Consider the following 19,912-nt stretch of genomic DNA (forward strand, 5'->3'; position numbering starts at 1 on the left):
TATAGAAGCAAAATGAGTAGACTGTTGTGCTGAGTTGCTTGACAACAATTTAAAGGGATAAATGCAAGAATATAACAACATTCAAGGGAATCATGCTCTAAATCCATTTAAATTCACAAATGCCTTTTGGATTCTGTTTAAATAGCATGAAACCGGTACCTAAAACTTCCTTTAGATTTTTAACAGAAAATTATCAAATTGTATGCTTCTTCCGGTAAGTCCAACATGATTCACACCTCTGGAAGATTTAGAAGAACTTTGTATCTGTTAGGAAACAGAAAAGACTTGAAACTTCTAAAGTAGGCGGTATCAAAATAGCATAGCTGTTTTTGTTAGTTTTGCTAAAAAAAAAAAAATTGCATGTCAAAAACATTTCTACCCTCATCAGTGACAAATTGAAAACTTTTTTTGTCTTTTGTAATCAAAACCTTATAAGGGCTGAACAGTTTTTTTGCATGTCTATGTTGGCATTTTGAACTTCTGTCTATGGTGATGAATTCCAAGTCTTTTTAGTTTGGAAGGCCTTTGACTGGCAATCTCCCAACAGGTTTCACCACATGGCTCAAATGATTAGTCATAAAAGACTATCTGTCTGACACCTGTGACACATTCAAGCATTGATGCATATATATGTGTTTAGTGTTCATCTGTCTCTTTTCATATTCCATGTACCTTACAGTGAAATAAGAGATAGTGAATGACTATCGCAGCATAATGCCGTCACCACCATGCGTGGCAGTAGGCTCTGTGTTCGTAAGTTTTAAAGCCCCACTTTCTCTCAAAAACATGCCCAGAAGAATACAGAGCCAAGAAGAACTTTCTTCACATTTTGCATGTTTATTCTGTTTTCTAGGCTGCACAGTGGCGCAGTTGGTAGAGCTGTTGCTTTGCAACAAGGAGATTCTGGGTTCAATTTGTGGGCTGGGGTCTTTCTGCATGGAGTTTGCATGTTCTCCCTGTGCATGCGTGGGTTCTCTCCGGGTACTCTGGCTTCCTCCCAAAGTCCAAAAGCATGACTGTCAGGTTAATTGGTTTTTCTAAATTCTTCCTAGGTTTGTGTGTGCGCATGGTTGTTTATCCTGTCTGTCTCTGTGTTGCGACAGACTGGCGACCTGTCCAGAGTGAACCCTGCCTCTCACCTGGAACATTCGCCGGAGATGGGTACCAGCACGCCTCCTGACCCCACTAGGGACAAGAATGTATAGAAACTGGATGGATGGATTCTGTTCTCTTTTTAAATCACTCTGAAGTGGTTCAAATGATAAAATAAACTTTGAAATCTGAGAGATGCAACCTGTGTAAATGCAAGGAAGAAAACTTTCTCGATAAATACTTTCATTTCAGAGGAGGAAAGCTATCCAAATCCATGTACCTGGCTCTATGTGGAAAAAATAAGTAAACCAAGAAAAAGAAGCAGAGGAAATAGATCAACAAAAGCCCAAACTAATATGTATCTATTTATATAACTTTTGACCACAACTGCTGTTGAATTAGAGGAATAAAATGTTAGACTTCTTTGCTCGTTATTTTCCTGTATTTTCCCGAATTCAGAGTTCTGCATGTACAACAGTGGAAACCATACAGAGAACAACCAGTCGCCATTCAACTTCAGACATATCTAGGGTTTTATTCAGACAATCAAATGCGTAGAAAAACAGATCAGCATCACACCCAACCCATCAAGAAGTCCAAACCATAACACAGATATTAATTACTTAAGAAAAGTAGAAAAATGAACAAAATACAAAAATAAGAGAAAAAGCAAAGGCGCCTTTGGGAACTGCTCATGCCTGCAAACAAAGCAATTCGATTTGCTTCTGTGAAGTGGAGGTTTTTATTAAGAGGTGTATTCCTAATTTTAATATATGCATTGAAGGTGTGTCCTCTCCTAAGCCTCTAAGCAGTTTCAAATTACTTGGATAGGATGGGGAGACCTATTCAAAACCAAAGAGAAAGAGAAAGAGAGAGCAAAGGTCACTCTCAAGACAGGATGTTCTCATTGCCAGTTACATCTGGAATCTCAGAATTCCTCCCTTCCTAAACATTTGCACAAAGACCCTAATTATCAGAAAGAGATATATTTTTCGCATAGACATTACTCGTTTTTCCTGCCTGAGTGATCCCCAAATACTAGTTTTGTTTTCTTAAGATTTTAGTGTTCTTCTGACCTCATGGAAAACACCAAAGAATTTGACCTTGTAGTAAACAGACATAAGGTATCTCTCCCATCCTGTTTCTCCCCATTACTTTTGTTTTTGTGAACAGCACATCTGTTTCCTCTGTTAGAAGACATTCTCTACTGAAGGCCCTTTTCAAAACCCTGTTAGTGATTTTTCTGAGCTCGACTGATGCCATCCGAACTCAGGATTACTTGATCTTGTTGATTTGTAGAAACTGAAAGGAAAATGCGCAGACCAGTTTCATCTCACATGTGATCGTTTATTGGCGCCAGAATTTGATTCATACGTTTCCTGAGTGAGAAAAAGAAGAAAGAAAAACACTCAGGAAATGCATACATCCTACAGTTCATAATAAACATTTATTTTTATAACAAGGCACACCAAAATTGTAGCGCATCCTTAGTGAAATTATTTCACCGTTAACAGTATAGTGCCGCTCTTCATTTGTGAGACACCTATCAGATGAATCACGTTTAGTCACTGGAACTGATCATTTAAACCTCACTTTTTTTTATCAGTCTGCTAAGTGCCACCATTTAAATGTCATACATACAATAAATGTTATAAATTAAAGTTCTATTTTGGAGTATTTTTCCAGGGAGCTTCATTTGTGTTGTTTGATGGAACTGAATCTAATGCTATTATTTTTTTGGAATACATGCATTTAGGCTTTTAGACTAAGTTCTAAATTAAAGGAGCTTGTAACAGACTGCTTGTCTTGATGTTTTGATATCAGACTCAGACGGCGGCGTCTGAAAGCATTTCTCCTATGTGCATTCATTGTGAGCAGTTGTACAATATAAGCAGCATGCTTATATTTGTTTCTCAGCTGCATGTTGTCAAAGCTAGATGCTGTGAGACAAAGACTTAAAAAACCTGAAATTATCCTGTTTTCTGAGGGGGAAAAGAAAAAAAAATTGACGTTCTTATAAAAATAAAGCTCTAATGATGACAATTAGCCTAAATGCTATCAGTGCAGGTAGATTCACAGCTTGTAGAACAGTTGTGCGAGGCAGAGCGCCAGTGAGTCCTATAACCTCCTAATAGCAGTCACGGTCATTTCTCCAGGCCCAGGGCTGAGCCCAGCATCGCCCTGACTTTGCACATCCCCAGAGAAGCTCGCTGACTCAGCCAGGAGCAGGTGGGGGGTGAATGGACATCTTTCCAGTAGTCCAGCATCTCCTTGGGTGTGATTTGGTGGACGGACACCATAGCTTGATAGCAGCAGCGTCCGTATGGCACAGGTGGACCCCCAGAGAAGAGAGAGCAATGTGAGGGCCGCACTCCAGCAGCATAGGCGCAGAGGCCGACAAACACATCCTCGGGGGGCAAAGGAGTGGACAGAGGCGATGCCGATGCTGCAAGGGCAACTTTGAGCAATGCAGAGCGAGAAAAGACGTAGGCTGTGCCGCTGCAATAGTCGGGGAACACAGACAAAGGGTAGGCCCCTGAGGGGAGGTAGTGCTTGCTGTCTGGGTCTCGGTTTGGGGCCACGTGGAGATGGACTCTACCCAGGTACAAGTCCCCTTGCTCATAAGGGTTCCGGCTTTTGTTTAGGAAGTGCAGAAGAACGCTGGGATTGAAGAAGACGTCATCGTCCACTTTGGCCAAGAAGTGAGCCTGAGGGCAGAACCTGCGGGCCCAGCCCAGCATGGCCAGGGTCTTCAGGGTAAGGTTGGAGTAGGAGTCCAAGAACCGGCCCTGAATCAGGTCCCCTTTCTCCCTGGCTTCTTCTATCAGCAGCTTTCCCAGGCCGGGGTCAGAGGCCACGCCCACCATGAAGAGGGTCATGACCCGCAGGCCCCGCACCTCCACCTGTCCGCCCCAGGTGTCTCTGATGGCCTGACGAGCCCCCTGATTGGCAGGTGCTGAGGTCACTATGGCGATGAGGTACGGCTTGGCGCGCTGGCACACCAGCGGGCTGGGCATGAGCAGGAACTCCTCTGGTTTGGAGGGGGGTAGGCTCTGGGGCGAGACGATGGCGACATGCGGCTCCGACGCCCTGCTCATGCCCATCGAGGTGACCCACGTCTCAATGATGTCCAGGAAGAGCAGCGCGAGCACCGCGGCGCACGCCAGGATCCCGCACAGCGACGGAAAGATGCCCGTCCTGTTTCCGCGCTTTCCTAACCTGGGCTTGCAACATCCCCTTCCGACCGTGATCACCATCATCATCACCTTCTCTCCTGCTGCTAGTGTTGCAAGCAACAACAAAAGAAATATCCCTGTCTTCTCGCTGCTTTCCTCCACCCCCGCCACCCCCCTCCACTCCTATCGTTGCTTCACGTGAAGACGCATTCCTCTTGCGGCATGTCCTCACCTCTGGGTCCGCTGCACTCTCCTCCACCTTTCTCTGCGGCAGCTCCGGTAGCTTTTCGTTTCTGCTGCAGCCTTCTGTCTTTGATTTGGGGGGATGTGCAGTTGCGCAAATGGAGCGGTCGATCTGGCAGCGGTTCGCAGCAGATTTTACTGCTTTTTTTTTTTTTTGCTGTTAAGAGGTCAGGCTGCGCGGCCGATGGCAAATCTGTGCCCCGGTCCTCTTATTTAACGGCTTCAGTGATTCTCCTCCACAAATTGATGGTGCGTCCGATATCCTGCTGAGGCGCACCAACCCAGTTTTTGATAATATTTTAATATCCATCCCATCATGTACTGAAGGTTCAGAAAACTTCCATCCAACGTTTACTGAATGTCCGCAGAGAACGTTTGCTGGTCGTTTTTGGAGTCCGGTAAAGACAACACTTAGAATTAAGCGGATCAAACAGCGACGATAAGATGAAAAGAAAAAAAATGGATTGATGAGAAAATATGCGGATATTACTCATAAAGCGTTATGTGACTTAAGCTCTCACGTTCGCCTATTGTCATCCTTACACCTGAACTTTGTGCGACACCTACTGGCTATTTTTGAGTATGATAAATAGAGATTGGTTGTCAGGTTTTCTTGTTTCAAAACATCCTTCAAGGTCAACTCCTTGGTTAAACGTCATTAAAGTTGATAAAAAAATTAAAAAAAACTCGTTAAGGATCCATTGTACACAGTGTGATACATCCCATGTGGTTATTTTTTATGAATTAATGACAGCCAAGCAGTTAGAAAAATAAACTAACCTCTGTGTGGTGGTTGTATTTTGGGAACTCATCCATTGCAGGTTTGTTGGACCCACTGCATTGTATTCTTTGAAATTCAACACAAAATCTTTTTACATTATAAGACAAAAAAGATGTTCACTTAAATTGCATTGGTAAAAACTGCATATGGTTGATTTCTAACTTTGAAAGACAACATTTCATGAAAAAAGTACTCGTTCATGTCTGCTGTATGACACAAACGTCTAAATTTAAATTTCTATTCAATTAGTAAGCATCTATGTTTATCCTTAAATCTATCTGTAAGGCTTTACTTCTTATCTCTTTTTAACTTTCACTACGCACATAAAGAACACATAATTACAATAATTATAATAATAATATAATAGTTATCATTATGTGTACATGGTTACACTTTGTAACCATGTCACCCTAAAAATGGGTTGATGTCAGCTGTGACACATCTGATACATAAATAAAACAAATAAATACAAACTTTATACCCAGACATTTTCCCAAACTGTAAGTTTATTCCTAAAAATGTCCAAAACATAATCCACATCATACCTCTCTAAACCTTACTGGTAGAGCTACGTACAATTGAAAAAAAAAAAAGTAAATACATAAAAAATGACGACCAGAAAATGTCCTCACTTTTCAAAATGACCTCCAGTTGCTTGTGAAAACACACAGGGTCACATCCCGGACAGACAATTACAGGATATGGGCTGCCTCTGTTGCAAGCCAGTTAGATGATGGTCAGCAGTGTTTCACTGGAACTTTGGAGAAATGGGACTGAATCAGTGCTCAGTGGTCCAAACAACGCTTTGTCTGTAGCAAGAGTGGAGAAGTTTAGAATCCATGCTGGTTGAGTTTCTATTTTCCAGTGAAGTTTCCAGTCTGGCAACTAGAGGAGCCATGTGGTCTGCTGGTTTTAGTCCACTGTGTTTATGCAGTCCAAAGTTAGAACAGCCTAGTAATCAATTTTAGTGCTTACTGAGAAGCTTTGTAGAAATGCAAATGTTCATTTTCCAGCAGGACTTGACACCTGCCCAGAATTACAAAGTACAAATATTTCCAGCAAACTCACCTGACCAAACTCCCATAGAACATATATGGAGTGTTGTTAAGAGGAAGATCAACTACGCCAGATCCAGCAATGCAGATGTAAAAGCCATTAACAAAGTCACCTGAGCTTCCTTAGCACTTTAGCAGAACCACAGAGTGATTGCTTCCATTCTGTGATGCATTTCATAAATCTATGCAAAAGGGAGCCCCAAGCAAGTATGTACTGTACAAAACATGGGTATGTTTTTCAAGAGACAGAATGTTTTTCTTTCTTACTGATCTAATATTTAAATCATTTGGGAAGCTGAAGTCAAAATTCTAAGAAAAAAAAAAACTGAGCATATTTGATCATGATGAATGCAGTTAAAAATACATATAAAGATACACATTTTGACGTTAAATCTGAACAAATTCCTCTGGTTTTAGGTTGTTTAGAATTACCAAAAATCATTTCTATTTGCTAAATGCCAACCAGAAAACCTAGCAAGAACATTTTTTAGAAATTGTTTTGTAACCTTCTTCAAATTTGGTTAGCATCGGTGATTGTTTTATAAACTGGATGATGTGGGTCAAACCTTTCAGGTTTCCTTCCACAAACTTCTCACAGTTTACTAGAGTTTTGGCACATTCCTCCTGACAGAACTTGTGTAACTCAGTTAGTTTTATAGGCCGCCTTAGTCACACACACCTTTTTAGACAACAGTGTCTCCACTGGGGTAACATCAGGGCTTTGTTATGGCCATTGTCCTTAAACCCATAAGGGAATACGGATTGAGTTTTAAAATGTGCAAAACCATACAGAAATTATAATTAACTGTAACTCACGTAATCATAATTTATCACAACCAGAAAACATGACAGGGTGAAATACACTAATTTTACAAAAATCAAATTGTCATTAGATTTATATAGAGCTTATCAAGACACTCAGAGCCACTTTACAATGAAATCAGTCATTACCATTCACGCACACAATGACACGCAGAAACCTGTCAAGAAAGCTAAATAATACCTAAATTGAAATTGTTTTTTTATCTCGTTATTTTTTTTTTTTAATACGCTTAATTTGACAAGTCTCCAGACATTATGACGTCAACGCTGTCTGGCTCGCGCTAAGGCTTGGAGTGGGGGGGTTGAGGCACGCGGACTGAGAGGGAGGAGGAAGAAGAGGGAAAAAACATCATCATCATCATCATCAATGCGCTGTTGGTGCGGGGGTCACGAACTATGACCTTTAACAGAAGAAAATAATTATTATTTTTTATAAAACAACCGAGCGCCTTAAAGCTGAGAGCGGCGGCCCTCTGAGGTGAGTGTCAGTCCTGGACTGGAAGCATTAAAGCCCTATGAAGAAGCAGCGCTGGGTCACAAAACAGCAGCTAGCTGCTTAGCTTCCTGTCCGGCTGCGGGTGCTTTACCTCCGGGGATGAACAGAAACAAACTGCGCGCAGTCTGGCTGTCGGCACAGACACTTTAGCTGATTATTAACTAAATGACAACGCTGTTGATTTGTTGTGCTCCCTGCATTGTGAATCTCAGAGGCAAACCCCGCTAGTTGCTGCTCCATAGCCTACCATAGGTTTATATGCATCTAAGCTAGCAGCGGCAGCTAACACCGGATGAACTCGACCCTTTTACCTTTGCCATCCAGCTGACACGAGTGGATGGAAATGTCTGTCAGAGATTTATTTGGAAAAGCTGATTTTTTTTTTTTTTGCATCTCCAGTCAGAATATTAGATGTCACCCACTCCACTGCCTATTAAGAAAAACGTTTCATTATACCAATTATCATAACGTCTGCGGTTATATTGGCCAAACGCCAGATTCTCCATTTTGTTCTGTTTTGTGTTTGGAGTGAAGTTACTGATGGACAAACTGTTCAGCCAATCTGTAAACAACATGAAGCCTCACGCTCCTCCCGGTGGACTACTGCAGGTACATTAATCAGCTGCAGCTGGAGTCTTTTAAAGTAACGCTGACTAATAAAGGTTATGTAAAGGTGTAAAAATGAAAATATGTGATTACAGAAAGGCGCAAATGATTAACATTTTTGTACTTAATAAGATATGGAAATGCGTTGTGAACCTCACATTGATTTTTGAGAATTACAACTTTCAAAATGCAGCTGCAGTTTCACATTTGACCTTTTATAGGGGAACTCATAGCCAGTGTAATTTAGTCTAATTAGTTTGACACCCATATGTCACACCCCAGTTTAGTTTGAATTATATAAAACAAATAATAAACCTGTTTATGAATAAAGTCTCTTGCATTCCTCAGACCTCACTAATGACTCCACGTGATCATGGCGACCAACCTGACTCTGCTCTCTCAGCAGAAATCAGACTCTGAGCATGAGGCAGAGGTCAGTGGACAGAGAAAGGCTTTCTTCTTGTTTTGTTTCACATCACACAGTCAAATTATTTTAATGGATTCATAAAGTGTTATGAATCCATAACATTCCACAATACTTTTTATAATACTTCCACAGAAATAATGTTTCTATGGATTCCAGATTTAAGAACTATATTTGTGTTTGCTAGCTGACAAAAAATTATTTGTGCTTAACTGGGTTAGGGGTCATGCTCTCCATCAGATCCAGTGATGGGTGAGTCTCCCCAGCGCTTTCGGGTCATCTCTGCAGAGCCTGCCACAACACCACAGCAAATACAGGTAATCGAATCAACAGTGCAATACCATGGAGATACTGCATGTAACATGTCTCTATGCTTTTATTACTTTTTTGCATTAATAATCACACGTTTTCTGTCTCCCTCTTCTGCCCCTGGACTCTTCAGATTGTAACCGACCAGCAGACGGGTCAGAAGATCCAGATTGTGACAGCGATGAACCCGTCCAGTGCTTCAAAGCAGCAGTTCATCCTGACAACGGCTGACAGCTCAGGGGCGAGCAAGGTTATCCTGGCCTCACCGGAGACTCACAACTCGAAGCAGGTCATCTTCACAGCTGCAGACAGCCTGATGCCGGGAAGGATACAGGTACATTTGTTCCACTATATCCCCCCCTGCTCCATAATGTTGAGAAATCTGCTGGCGCATCCTTTGTTTGAATGTTTTTACTGTTTTTTAAATATATCCTTGACGTTATGTGGACCGTTTAAATTGGAAACTTGTAAAATATGAGTTTGCTTTTGCCTTTTCCCTTCAGATCGTCACAGATCCAGTGTCAATGGAGCGTTTGTTGGGACAGTCAGGAGATCTAAGTCGATCTCAGCCAGTGGAATATTGCGTGGTGTGTGGCGACAAAGCTTCAGGTATTCTACCTTTTGGCTGTTCAGCTTCACTCTGTCGGCACTAGGACTCAAACACTTTTGTGCGCTTTCAGGGCGTCACTATGGAGCTGTCAGCTGTGAGGGATGCAAAGGTTTCTTTAAGCGGAGTGTGAGGAAAAATCTCACCTACAGCTGTCGCAGTAAGCAGGACTGTGTCATCAACAAACATCACCGCAACCGCTGCCAGTTCTGCCGGCTGAGAAAATGCCTTAAGATGGGGATGAAAACTGATTGTGAGTTTGCGTCCAGATTGAGCCCTTAAATATTGTTTCAGTTAAACAAATGTAATTAGTTGGATTAAGGGAGACTGAACAACATTGTTTTCTTTTTACTTATACTTTCTAAGAGAGTGGTTAGTAAATGCCTAGTTTTGAAGGCACCACCAAGACATTTTTCAGCAGCTCTTTTTTCCAAATTTGCTGATAAAAGCACTAACTTTCTTTGCTGTTGATCTTTAATTGTCTTCACTTTGTTTATGCCTTGGAAATATCTGACGATCAATTTCTTCTTGACTTGTCATGTGTCATTATTATTATCTGTAGTAGTAGTAGCTGTTGTATTACTCAAAAAAAATAGTAACATTCTGCTTGGTGTAAATGTTTAGCTGTCCAGAGTGAGAGGAAACCCATCGACGTTGTTCCCCGAGAAAGACACTCCAACTGTGCTGCCTCCACCCAGAAGATCTACATCCGCAAGGATCTCAACAGCCCACTCATCGCTACGCCAACCTTTATCTCTGATACGGATACAGATGGTTCCAGGTCAGTAGAAACGAGACCTGTTCATATATAGCGCTGCAAACAAGTATTTTGTTAATTATCAATGTCTCTTTTTTTATGTCTTGTTTAAACAATTATTAATGCCAGGCAATGATAACCTAAGAGATCATTCTATTTTTAAGGAAACAAAAGCAATCCAAATCCTCCATGCAATTACTTTTTTACATAAAGCCACGTTGGTTTGGATATTCTTAGCGATTCTTTGCAATAAATGAAGTCATAATGTGAAAACTGCTTTTTTGTATTTACTCAGGTTATCATTGTATTGTTGTACAGATCCAGCCTGCTGGACCAGGGAATGCTGGTTAATATCCAGCAGCCGGTTATTCAGGCTGATGGGACGTTGCTGTTGGCAACAGACTCCAAGGTACATCTGATCATAAAGATACGCCGTGCTCTGCTGCCTCACGCTGTTCTCTGCTTCTTTGAATAACTTCCAGCATCAATGTCTTTTGACTGAAGTTGATGCCATAATGTGAGAATTATGTGTTTGCTTTAGATGGATTCTGAGCATGGAAACCTGGGGACGCTCGCCAATGTTGTGACATCGCTTGCCAACCTGAGCGACTCCCTGAAAGAGAGCCTGAACAATGGTGATACCTCCGACAGCCAGCAGGAGGAGCAGGCTGCAAGCGAGATAACACGGTCAGTTGGTCATATTCAAAGTATTTCAGCTACACCTTCATCTCAGGTCCTTCAGGAAATATTTGTATGGTTTTGTTGTAATTAGATTTAGTAGCTTAAAAATGAGGGAAATCTCTTTTTTTTATTATTTGCTATAGATTATGCTCTTAATTGAGTTAAAGATGTGTGTGTGTGTGTGTGCGTGTGTGTGTGTGTGTGTGTGTGTGTGTGTGTGTGTGTGTGTGTGTGTGTGTGTGCATGTGTTTGTATGTACTTCAATGCAGTGCCTTTGACACTCTGGCCAAAGTCTTCAACCCACCTGAAGCAGGGGCAGAACAGAACCTGGCTGAGAAGTCGCAGTGTGTCAGTGGGACTACCATCCAGCTGATTGGACGGGACCAAGAGACGCCCATCATCGAGGTGGAGGGACCGCTACTCACCGACAGCCATGTTGGTTTCAAGGTGAGTGGAGGGAGTCTTCTAAAGCCACTGAGATGGAAAAGAGGATGCTTGCAAACCTTTAATAAACTCTGAGATTATGACAAATGTCTTCTTCTGTGGGCTGGTAATGTCGTGTTTCTTTTTGCTGATGTAGACACCAGGCAAGAGTCGAACCATATGCATGGTTTTTGAAATGATTCTTAATGGTTAATTGTATATATCAGAACAAAACAGATTTTTTCGCTTTTTATTAGGACTGAACTGATCAATCGTGAAGAATTGATTACTGAGATAATCATTAACTAATTTAGTAATCAATTAATTGTTAACTGCAATGTAAATACTCCAAAAAAAAAAAAAGAAACCTTTTGCTGAAAGAACAACATATTCAGTGCAGGATTTAAGTCAAAACTGTACAAAAATATATAAATGTTGCCCTTAAAATATTAAACCCTTCTTTGAAAATATTTTTACGTTCATCTTTTAACGTATTACAAATGAAAAATTTGCAGAATGTGCCAATTTTTAAAAATGCGATTAATCAGTTAATCGTCAAAATAATCAACACAATAATCGACTGCAAAGATAATGAAGCAGCCGTACTTCTTATGTTATTTTAATATAACTCTGGTTGTAATGTTCTTGTTCCTGTTTCTGTTTGCTTCAGCTGACCATGCCCAGCCCCATGCCCGAGTATCTGAATGTACACTACATCTGTGAGTCGGCGTCCAGACTCCTCTTCCTCTCCATGCACTGGGCACGCTCCATTCCTGCCTTCTCAGCACTTGGGTGGGGGAGAAAAAGAAATCTGCACCACAAAAGTTTCCCTGTCATGTTGCAATGCTGCCACCTACTGTTTGTTTGTGGTATGTCTTACATGTTTATGCATTTCCCAGTCAGGAGGCAAACACAAGCTTGGTGCGAGCTTGCTGGAACGAGCTGTTCATCCTGGGTCTTGCTCAGTGCGCTCACGTGATGAACCTGTCAACCATCCTCGCTGCCATCATCAACCATCTGCAAAGCAGCGTCCAGGACGGTATGGACCAAAGACCCCGTCATCATCTCACAGTAGGACACAAACATGAAAACGGGAGCAAAGAAATGTCATTTTTATTAGATTGTAGCTGTTGTTGCTTGCACTAAATGCTCACATATTGCATGTCTTAGCCTCTGAGTTGTGTGGTGTGCCCTGTCCCCCAGGTATGAACATGACAGTGTGTGCCCCTGATTATCAGCCAGCTTAAAACATTAATATTCGGGGAAGTTTGTTTGTCTGTGATGACAAGCCTGAAAGATGCAATATTTTCTGTAACATTGATCTCCAGCCCAGCTGCAAAGGCCCCGCTGTCCTGCATGTCATAGATGTTTCCCTGCTGCTACATGCTTTATTTAAATGCGTTTGTCAGTAACAGGGGTCTTTGGAAGTTGATACTATGCTGAAGAGATAATGCAATCATTTCTACCAGATGCGTGTGGACCACACTCCACATTTTTTAGGTTCTTGTGAAGATGCATAAGTCTTGCATCACTCTGTTTATGTTTTTGTTTTAGTGACAATTTCCAAATGAAAGCAGGAAGCCCCAAAAACCTATTTCTGTAAATATTTGACAGCTTGTTTCTACTTGGGCAGTTTTTAAAAAAAAATTAAAATTTATCTGAATGTCAAAGTATAAAATCAAGTCATTTAGACCTTTTATTTTTGTAAAATCTGCATAATTGTCTAACTTTACAATAACTTAACATGGCTTCATACAAAAAGCTTAGCCGTGTACCTCATTTTTTGCTCATTAAAAGTCTTACATTATAAGATTAAATCTAGAAATCCAAGCCCAGGACCCTGCTGAACTCCATGACTACATTTGTTTCATGGGATCTATACAGAAATGTTAGAAGTTTCCCTTTTTTTTTCAGACAAACTTTCTGGAGAGAGGGTGAAGCAGGTGATGGAGCACATCTGGAAGTTCCAGGAGTTTTGTAACAGCATGACCCGGCTGGAGACCGACAGCTACGAATACGCCTACCTAAAGGCTATTGTGTTGTTCAGTCCTGGTGAGAACTGTCTTTAATACAAGAAACTTATTTTAAATCATATTTTTATATATATATATATAAAAAACCTACACAATCAGGTTAGTTTCTTTTTTTTTAATAGATTTCAGTTGTTTTCTTTTTGTTGTTTTTCCTGATGATCAGATCACCCAGGTGTGGAGAGCAGCGGCCAGGTTGAGAAGTTCCAAGAGAAAGCCCTCATGGAGCTGCAAGACTATGTGCAAAAAACATATCCTGAAGACACATACAGGTCAGTTAATGATATTAATTCATGGCATGAATTATTTCAAGAGTAAACAAACTAAAAGTGAATCTGGTCACTCAGAACAAACAAGAATCATTCAGCAGAACCAGACTGGCTTCTTCATACCTTAACTTTCAAATAGATGTATAAAATATAGAAATATGTCAAAAAAAAAAAAAAAAAACCTCACTACAGTCATTGTTATTGCTCCCATTTTAAAATAAGAGCATCAACATAAGGGAATAAATAATGTTACCTCAGACATGGTTTCAAGTGTAGTGTATGTATGCTTGTATGTGGTTCTGACCTAAACTTTCATGAATATAAGCAGAAATTGTTCAGGTATTTTTGACTGAAATAAGTCATCAGGGATGATTTTGGACAAAATCTGACTAAAATAATCTTTTTTCCCCTCAGACTAACGCGCATCCTGACACGTCTGCCTGCCCTTCGTCTAATGAACTCAAGTATCACAGAGGAACTCTTCTTCACTGGCTTGATAGGCAACGTCTCTATTGACAGCATCATTCCCTACATCCTCAAGATGGAGACGGCGGAGTACAACAGCCAGGACTCGGACTCGACAGAATGACAACACACCAAGGACCTAAAAAGTGTCAGTTAAGTTTGTAAATCTCATTTTTCAGGTACATGGTCTCTAGAGGGCTGTAGGTGAACTACAAATCTTTGTTTTCTAACATGACTTGCCGGATTTGGCGTAACATGGCATTGGAAAACCAGGATGACCAGGAATGTTTTCTGCACTTCATGCTGTGAGTCGCTCATAACTACATGGGGAAAAAAAAAAATCAGTCAGCTGTAACTTCTCGACTGTCTCTTTTAATATTTTCTTCACATTTCATTGAGCACTTTGATCCTCATTGTCAAATGTTTAAATAAGCCTTACATTCTGTGATGTTGATCAAATACATGTAATATCGAGTACTAGCCTTCGATCCCAAAACGTCAAATAAAATACCAAACACAGCCTGAAGTGTAAACATCAGATTATGTAAACCTACTGGAGGATCATATTGTTTTGGTTTTTTCTGCAGTCGGTACGTTTCATGTTTGTGGCAAAGGTTTCAGACTCAAACACAGACGTCTCTAATAGCCAAGAAATTTCATATCACTTTCACATCAAAATACATATAAACTGGCTTTGTATGTTTGTTTTTTTTATTTCTTTGATGTTTTTGTCCAAGTATTTTAACAAAAGCTAATTAACAAGCCTCACAATTGTTACGTATAATCTAAATGGAGGCCTTTTAACTTGTTTTGTTTATTTTACGACACTTACACCCAGATCAGCCATGTTCATACCGTTGGCCTGAACTATGAAGCAGGTTTATCAAGGTAAATTTAGTTTCAGGTTCAGTTTAAGATGAAGCTAATTCACTTCTGACCTGGATCTATCACCACGGTAACTCCTAGGAGACACTCGGGCAGCATAATATTAGAAAAACAGAAAATAAAGTGATATTATTGCTGTACACTGAGAAAAATTGTAGCTGTTATGATTAACCCTTATTCCTTTAATTATTCTCATTCTTTTTCCATCATTGCAGTATAAGTACAATTATGCTTTGATCATTTGAATATGAGATCGAAATGTACACTAATCTTCACATTCCCAGCAATTGTTTTGGGATTTTTTCAGGTGCTATCATCGGTATCTGCCAACATTAGTAATTTGATCAGCATTGATCTGATTAAAAACAAAACAAAAAAAAAAACAAATGGCAACAAGATTTATTTTCATCTTGTTGCCATTTGTTTCTGGAGGAGGAGGGGAGGAACTGTGTTTGTGACAGTGATGGCGATGCAGCGCAGGATTGCGATGAGTTTACCTGAAGCAGAGAAGCTCTGGTGAAGTCAGCGGTGTGGCTGTTTTTTTTCCAAGGCGTTGAAAGGAATTTTGATGTTAGCTCATATGTTCATATCAGTGCATCCCTAGTTTTTTTTTTTTTTTTGCCAGCTTCCTTCCTTTCTTCGTCTCTTCTTCTTTAATTACCGCTCCATCTGTTTTATATTAACACTCTTGTATCCTGCATCACTCAGGCCTGCCGAGTTGATAATGAGCTTCCTACTCACAGAGATGTAATCTTCAAATCTAATTTTAGTTAAACTGGTCCTCTAAGAGAAAATGTGTTTGAACCAGCTTCCTAGCAGAAGGCCTTGGTCTGAGCAGTGCTGTTGTCTTTTATTACCATAAAGGACATTTCTTGGTGTATTTGAATGTGGATGCATTTATTAAGGTACACTGCTTTTAAAATCTGTGCAATCACCTCCTCCACTTTTTTTCCTTATTGACAATCAGTTATGTTTTGTCCTTCTGTCCCATCAGTGTTACAGCTCTGTAGACACAAACGTCTATCTTTGTCTTCAATCAATTGAGAATGTTTTAAAGAGGATTATTTAAAAGCTTTGGGTTTAAAACTCGTTCTAATGTGTAGCTAAGCTACACTTTATGTCTGCATTGGTATTTTGTTGCACATTACTCAGCTTCTGTGGTGTTCCACTGCATTTGGGCTGACTAGAGCTGTATATTTTGTATGTTTTTTGAAAACATTAATTTGTTTTGAACAAATTTGCTTGTTGCATACTAAGTGTACTTAAAGTACTTTTTGGGCAGGTATCCCTGATTGAAAAACAATGAGATTCTGTGGAAAGCCAGCCTTGAATGCATTCATGTCTTGAGGACAGCATTGAGATATGCATTGGCTTTACCCTCTTGTATATATGTTTAAATAAACATCCACAGCAACATGAATGGTAACGGGGATGTACATAAGTCAGCCAGGTTTGTGTCTCATGAACATCAATTGTAATGTTTTGGTTTTAAACCTGAAAAGACTCTTTCTAAAAAGGCACTGGTGATGAAATGACGACATTTGTACATGTAATGGACATTATAAAATGAGCGCATGTTGTTTTTAAACAGGGTTTTATAATCTTTCTGTGAGCCCTAATAAGGAGCATTGTTGTCATTTTTATAGTGCATTGCCATGCATGAAGAAATTGCTTAAGCACATTTTAATAAATGCAGTATGTGAAATATTGATTTAAATGTTGTGGCTTTAGCAGCTATTCCAGATGCATAGATCATCCTCTTTTGTGGTATCATTTGGTTAACATTTTTTGATACTATGTGAATCTACTCTGTTCTTTTTTCTGTCTCCAAAAGTTTGAATGGTGAATTTTAAACATTTATTTCCCAAGATGGTTACAACCCTACATTTCTACCTCACTGATATAAATCAAATGTATTAACAACTGAACTCTTGTTTCTGCATTCCAGTAGGAGGCTAGCTTCTCTGAAGCAACGCCTCTTATTTCAACTAAAATAAACATCTATTCATTTAATGTAACAGGCCTGATGTTGTTCTTTGAAGAAGTTTGAGATTTGTTATTTTTTTGATCTGTTTTTTTTTTCTGGATTTTCAAGATGCTTTTTTTTTGTCACAGTGACAAAAAAACATGTAGACTTCCTATTTTAGATGGACAAAAAGTATTAAAGCTGCAATATATAAATTGAGCTAATCTAGACTGACTGGGTGTGTTGTTTCCAATTTTTTACACATTCTTTCAAAAGGAGGTTGTAGCTGTGGAAGTTATATGTAGTAAAACAAAAGTCATTAAAAAAAGTATAAACAATCTTACACTGGCTTTTTACTTAGAGGTATAAGAGTAAAGGGGGTTTTGTCAGGATTTTGTGTAAAAAATAAAATAAAATTAATATTCGATTTTGTGTTTGGCAGCCATAGAAAATGTCAGTTGGGTATGTTGAAGTTTGCAGCAAAATGTGTTAACTGAAAGTTCCAGAAGTATGATTAATTTGGCAAAAGTCTTCATAAGCCAGGAGTCTGCAACTCAAGTCATATGCCACTGTCCTGCAACTTTTGGATGCTTACCTTCTCCAACACACCTGTGCAAAACCTGCTGATATGCTAAAGGAGGCAATTTAGCATTTTGATTCAAGTGAGTTGGAACAGTGATGAATCCATAAGTTGAAGAACGGTGGCAAAATGTATGACAATCAGGAGAAAAGGAGAAAATAAGTGATGTAACTGCGAATTTATTAAAACTACAAGTACCGTCAACTCGTGGTGTTTACCTGACGTAGTGGAACGTCATCAAACTGCGTCAAGCACCGCGTATGTGCTCTTGTCACTTCCAAATAAAATTGATTTGTAAATAGGTAAACATGCCTATGAAAGGGAGGTATCCGATCAGAAGGACGCTGGAGTACCTCCAGAAGGGCGACATCATCTTTAAGAAGAAGGTGAAGATCATGACCGTGAATTACAACACACATGGAGAGCTCGGCGAAGGAGCAAGGTCAGAGCTAACGGCTTAGCATCACACAAGCACTAGGTTTACAGCCACATTACACTGCAGCAGTCACATATAGTTTTATCCATCGGGAGTATTGCAGTTTATATCAGTTCCTGCATAGTTTTAAGATGTTAATTCTTTATTTTATGTCTTCCAGGAAGTTTGTGTTCTTCAACATCCCGCAGATTCAGTACAAGAACCCGTGGGTCCAAATAATGATGTTCAAGAATATGACACCATCGCCCTTCCTGAAGTTTTACCTGGGTGTGTGTGTGTGTGTGAGAGAGAGAGAGAAAGATTTCTCATGTTGGTGAAGGATTGTTTTAGATGCTGTCTTAACTTTGAGGTTGACTCCGCCTCTGTTTAGATGATGGTGAACAGGTCCTGGTGGATGTGGAGGGAAAGGACTGCAAGCAAATTTCACAGCATGTAAAGAAGATTCTGGGTAAATCAGAGTAAGTATGGATGGTGTTTTATGGCACTCAAAGGTGTTCATGCAATTGCTATGAGTTTGTATTTATTTACAGATGTGAACAAGCGCTGAAGATGAGATGAAAGCCTTCAGATAAATTTTATTACAGTAGCCTAATTTTAAAGGGAAGATTTAATATAGATCACGTGAGAGCTTTGGAGAAGTGGGTGATAATCTTATGTTTGTCTTTACTGTTTAAAATGGGAAAGCAAAGAGCACACGTTTATCAGCCTTGACAAAAGCTAATATTCAGCTCTGACATGACAAAAAAAAGCCAACTCATATTGAGGCAGCCTGTTAATGCAGCTGTTCTGCTCTCCTTTCTCTGTAGTGAAGTGCTGCATGCTGAAGCTCAAGCCAAGATGCAGGCGTCCCACCCTGCCAACTTCGGCCCAAAGAAGTACTGTCTGAGGGAGTGCATCTGTGAAGTGGCGGGCCAAGTGCCGTGTCCCGGCACCAAGCCGCTTCCAAAGGAGATGACGGGCAAATACAGAGCCAAGATGGCACAGTCACAGGACTGAGAGGCCAAGCAGCTCACTTTTACATCTCCTCTGGACATTTATCTGGCTGTGATGGCTATATTAAAGGACATATGCTCCAGCCAGAAGCTGCAGCATCGCACTGACACACGATGATCTGCTCCACCATTTTCACACAGACTTTTAACATTCATCAATGCAGATGTTAACGTCCAACTCTCAATAGCTCATTTATGTGAAATTCTGTGCAGGTTAATATGTATGTTTGAGTTACTGCTGGGATAAAGTTTTACACTCAAAAATTCTCAGTCTCGTGCATGCAAGTGTTCTCTTTTTAAATTAAGTTTAAAGAGGAGTTTGTACCACTCAGCAGCAGTCCATTTTTCTCATTTTCTCTGGTGCAGGTGTGACTCCACAAAAAGAGATTTAGCTCCGACTCCAGCTGAAGTTCACACCTTTCCAATCTCCCCCAACTCTTGAATTTCCTTTACATCACAATTCTCTCAAGGCTTTAATTATTCCTGTGTAGGTTATTCTACTATACTTTTACCTTCCACTCAACTTTCCAGCAAAGTGGAGGATGTCTTATTTACTGAGCACTCATTTCAACTGCAATCCCCATGATTGGGTTAGCTTGAATATTTCTCTGTTTTTATTGCTTGTAAACGATTTATGTTTTAAGAGAATGAATCTTGTGTTATTGCAGGTCAAAACTGGCAGGAATGTTTAAAACACACAGGTTGGGTTGTGATGGGTCTATACCCGTTTCATGTTGAAACTTAATTTTTCTGAAATAAACCCCATCCAGTGGCATTCCAATTAATTACATATGCAATTTTTTTTGCCCACCAGGAG

General features: G+C 40.1%; 3 protein-coding genes across 5 annotated transcripts; 2 read left to right on the forward strand and 1 right to left on the reverse strand.

Annotated features, from left to right (window-relative positions):
- Positions 1-1,605: 1,605 nt before the first annotated feature.
- Positions 1,606-5,264, reverse strand: b3galt4 (beta-1,3-galactosyltransferase 4). Its single transcript, XM_014970490.2, has one exon. The coding sequence runs from the start codon at positions 4,353-4,355 to the stop codon at positions 3,237-3,239; it is 1,119 nt and encodes a 372-aa protein (XP_014825976.2). The 5' UTR covers positions 4,356-5,264; the 3' UTR covers positions 1,606-3,236.
- A 2,212-nt stretch (positions 5,265-7,476) lies between these two features.
- Positions 7,477-17,139, forward strand: nr2c2 (nuclear receptor subfamily 2, group C, member 2). 3 transcript variants are annotated; one of them, XM_014970478.2, is made up of 15 exons: positions 7,479-7,647; positions 8,620-8,704; positions 8,917-9,012; positions 9,138-9,338; positions 9,508-9,613; positions 9,685-9,864; positions 10,236-10,392; positions 10,687-10,777; positions 10,910-11,055; positions 11,319-11,496; positions 12,143-12,264; positions 12,372-12,511; positions 13,387-13,524; positions 13,669-13,774; positions 14,186-17,139. In XM_014970478.2, exons 2-15 carry the CDS (start codon positions 8,645-8,647, stop codon positions 14,358-14,360), a joined length of 1,896 nt encoding a protein of 631 aa, XP_014825964.1. In that variant the 5' UTR covers positions 7,479-7,647; positions 8,620-8,644; the 3' UTR covers positions 14,361-17,139. The 3 variants fall into 3 exon arrangements, 2 of the variants coding, with proteins under 2 accessions (XP_014825964.1, XP_014825967.1); XM_014970481.2 differs by having other exon boundaries at positions 8,936-9,012; XR_015763810.1 differs by lacking the exon at positions 14,186-17,139 and having other exon boundaries at positions 7,477-7,647; positions 12,372-12,543.
- Positions 17,140-17,876: 737 nt separating this feature from the next.
- mrps25 (mitochondrial ribosomal protein S25) lies at positions 17,877-19,880 on the forward strand. The gene is made up of 4 exons (XM_014970477.2): positions 17,877-18,109; positions 18,264-18,370; positions 18,474-18,561; positions 18,910-19,880. The coding sequence occupies exons 1-4, from the start codon at positions 17,976-17,978 to the stop codon at positions 19,097-19,099; spliced, it is 519 nt and encodes a 172-aa protein (XP_014825963.1). The 5' UTR covers positions 17,877-17,975; the 3' UTR covers positions 19,100-19,880.
- Positions 19,881-19,912: the final 32 nt, after the last annotated feature.

This window comes from Poecilia mexicana, unplaced genomic scaffold (assembly GCF_051168715.1).
Source record: "Poecilia mexicana isolate PSO_F unplaced genomic scaffold, ASM5116871v1 scaffold_7, whole genome shotgun sequence".
In the NCBI taxonomy this organism is placed as follows: domain Eukaryota; kingdom Metazoa; phylum Chordata; class Actinopteri; order Cyprinodontiformes; family Poeciliidae; genus Poecilia; species Poecilia mexicana.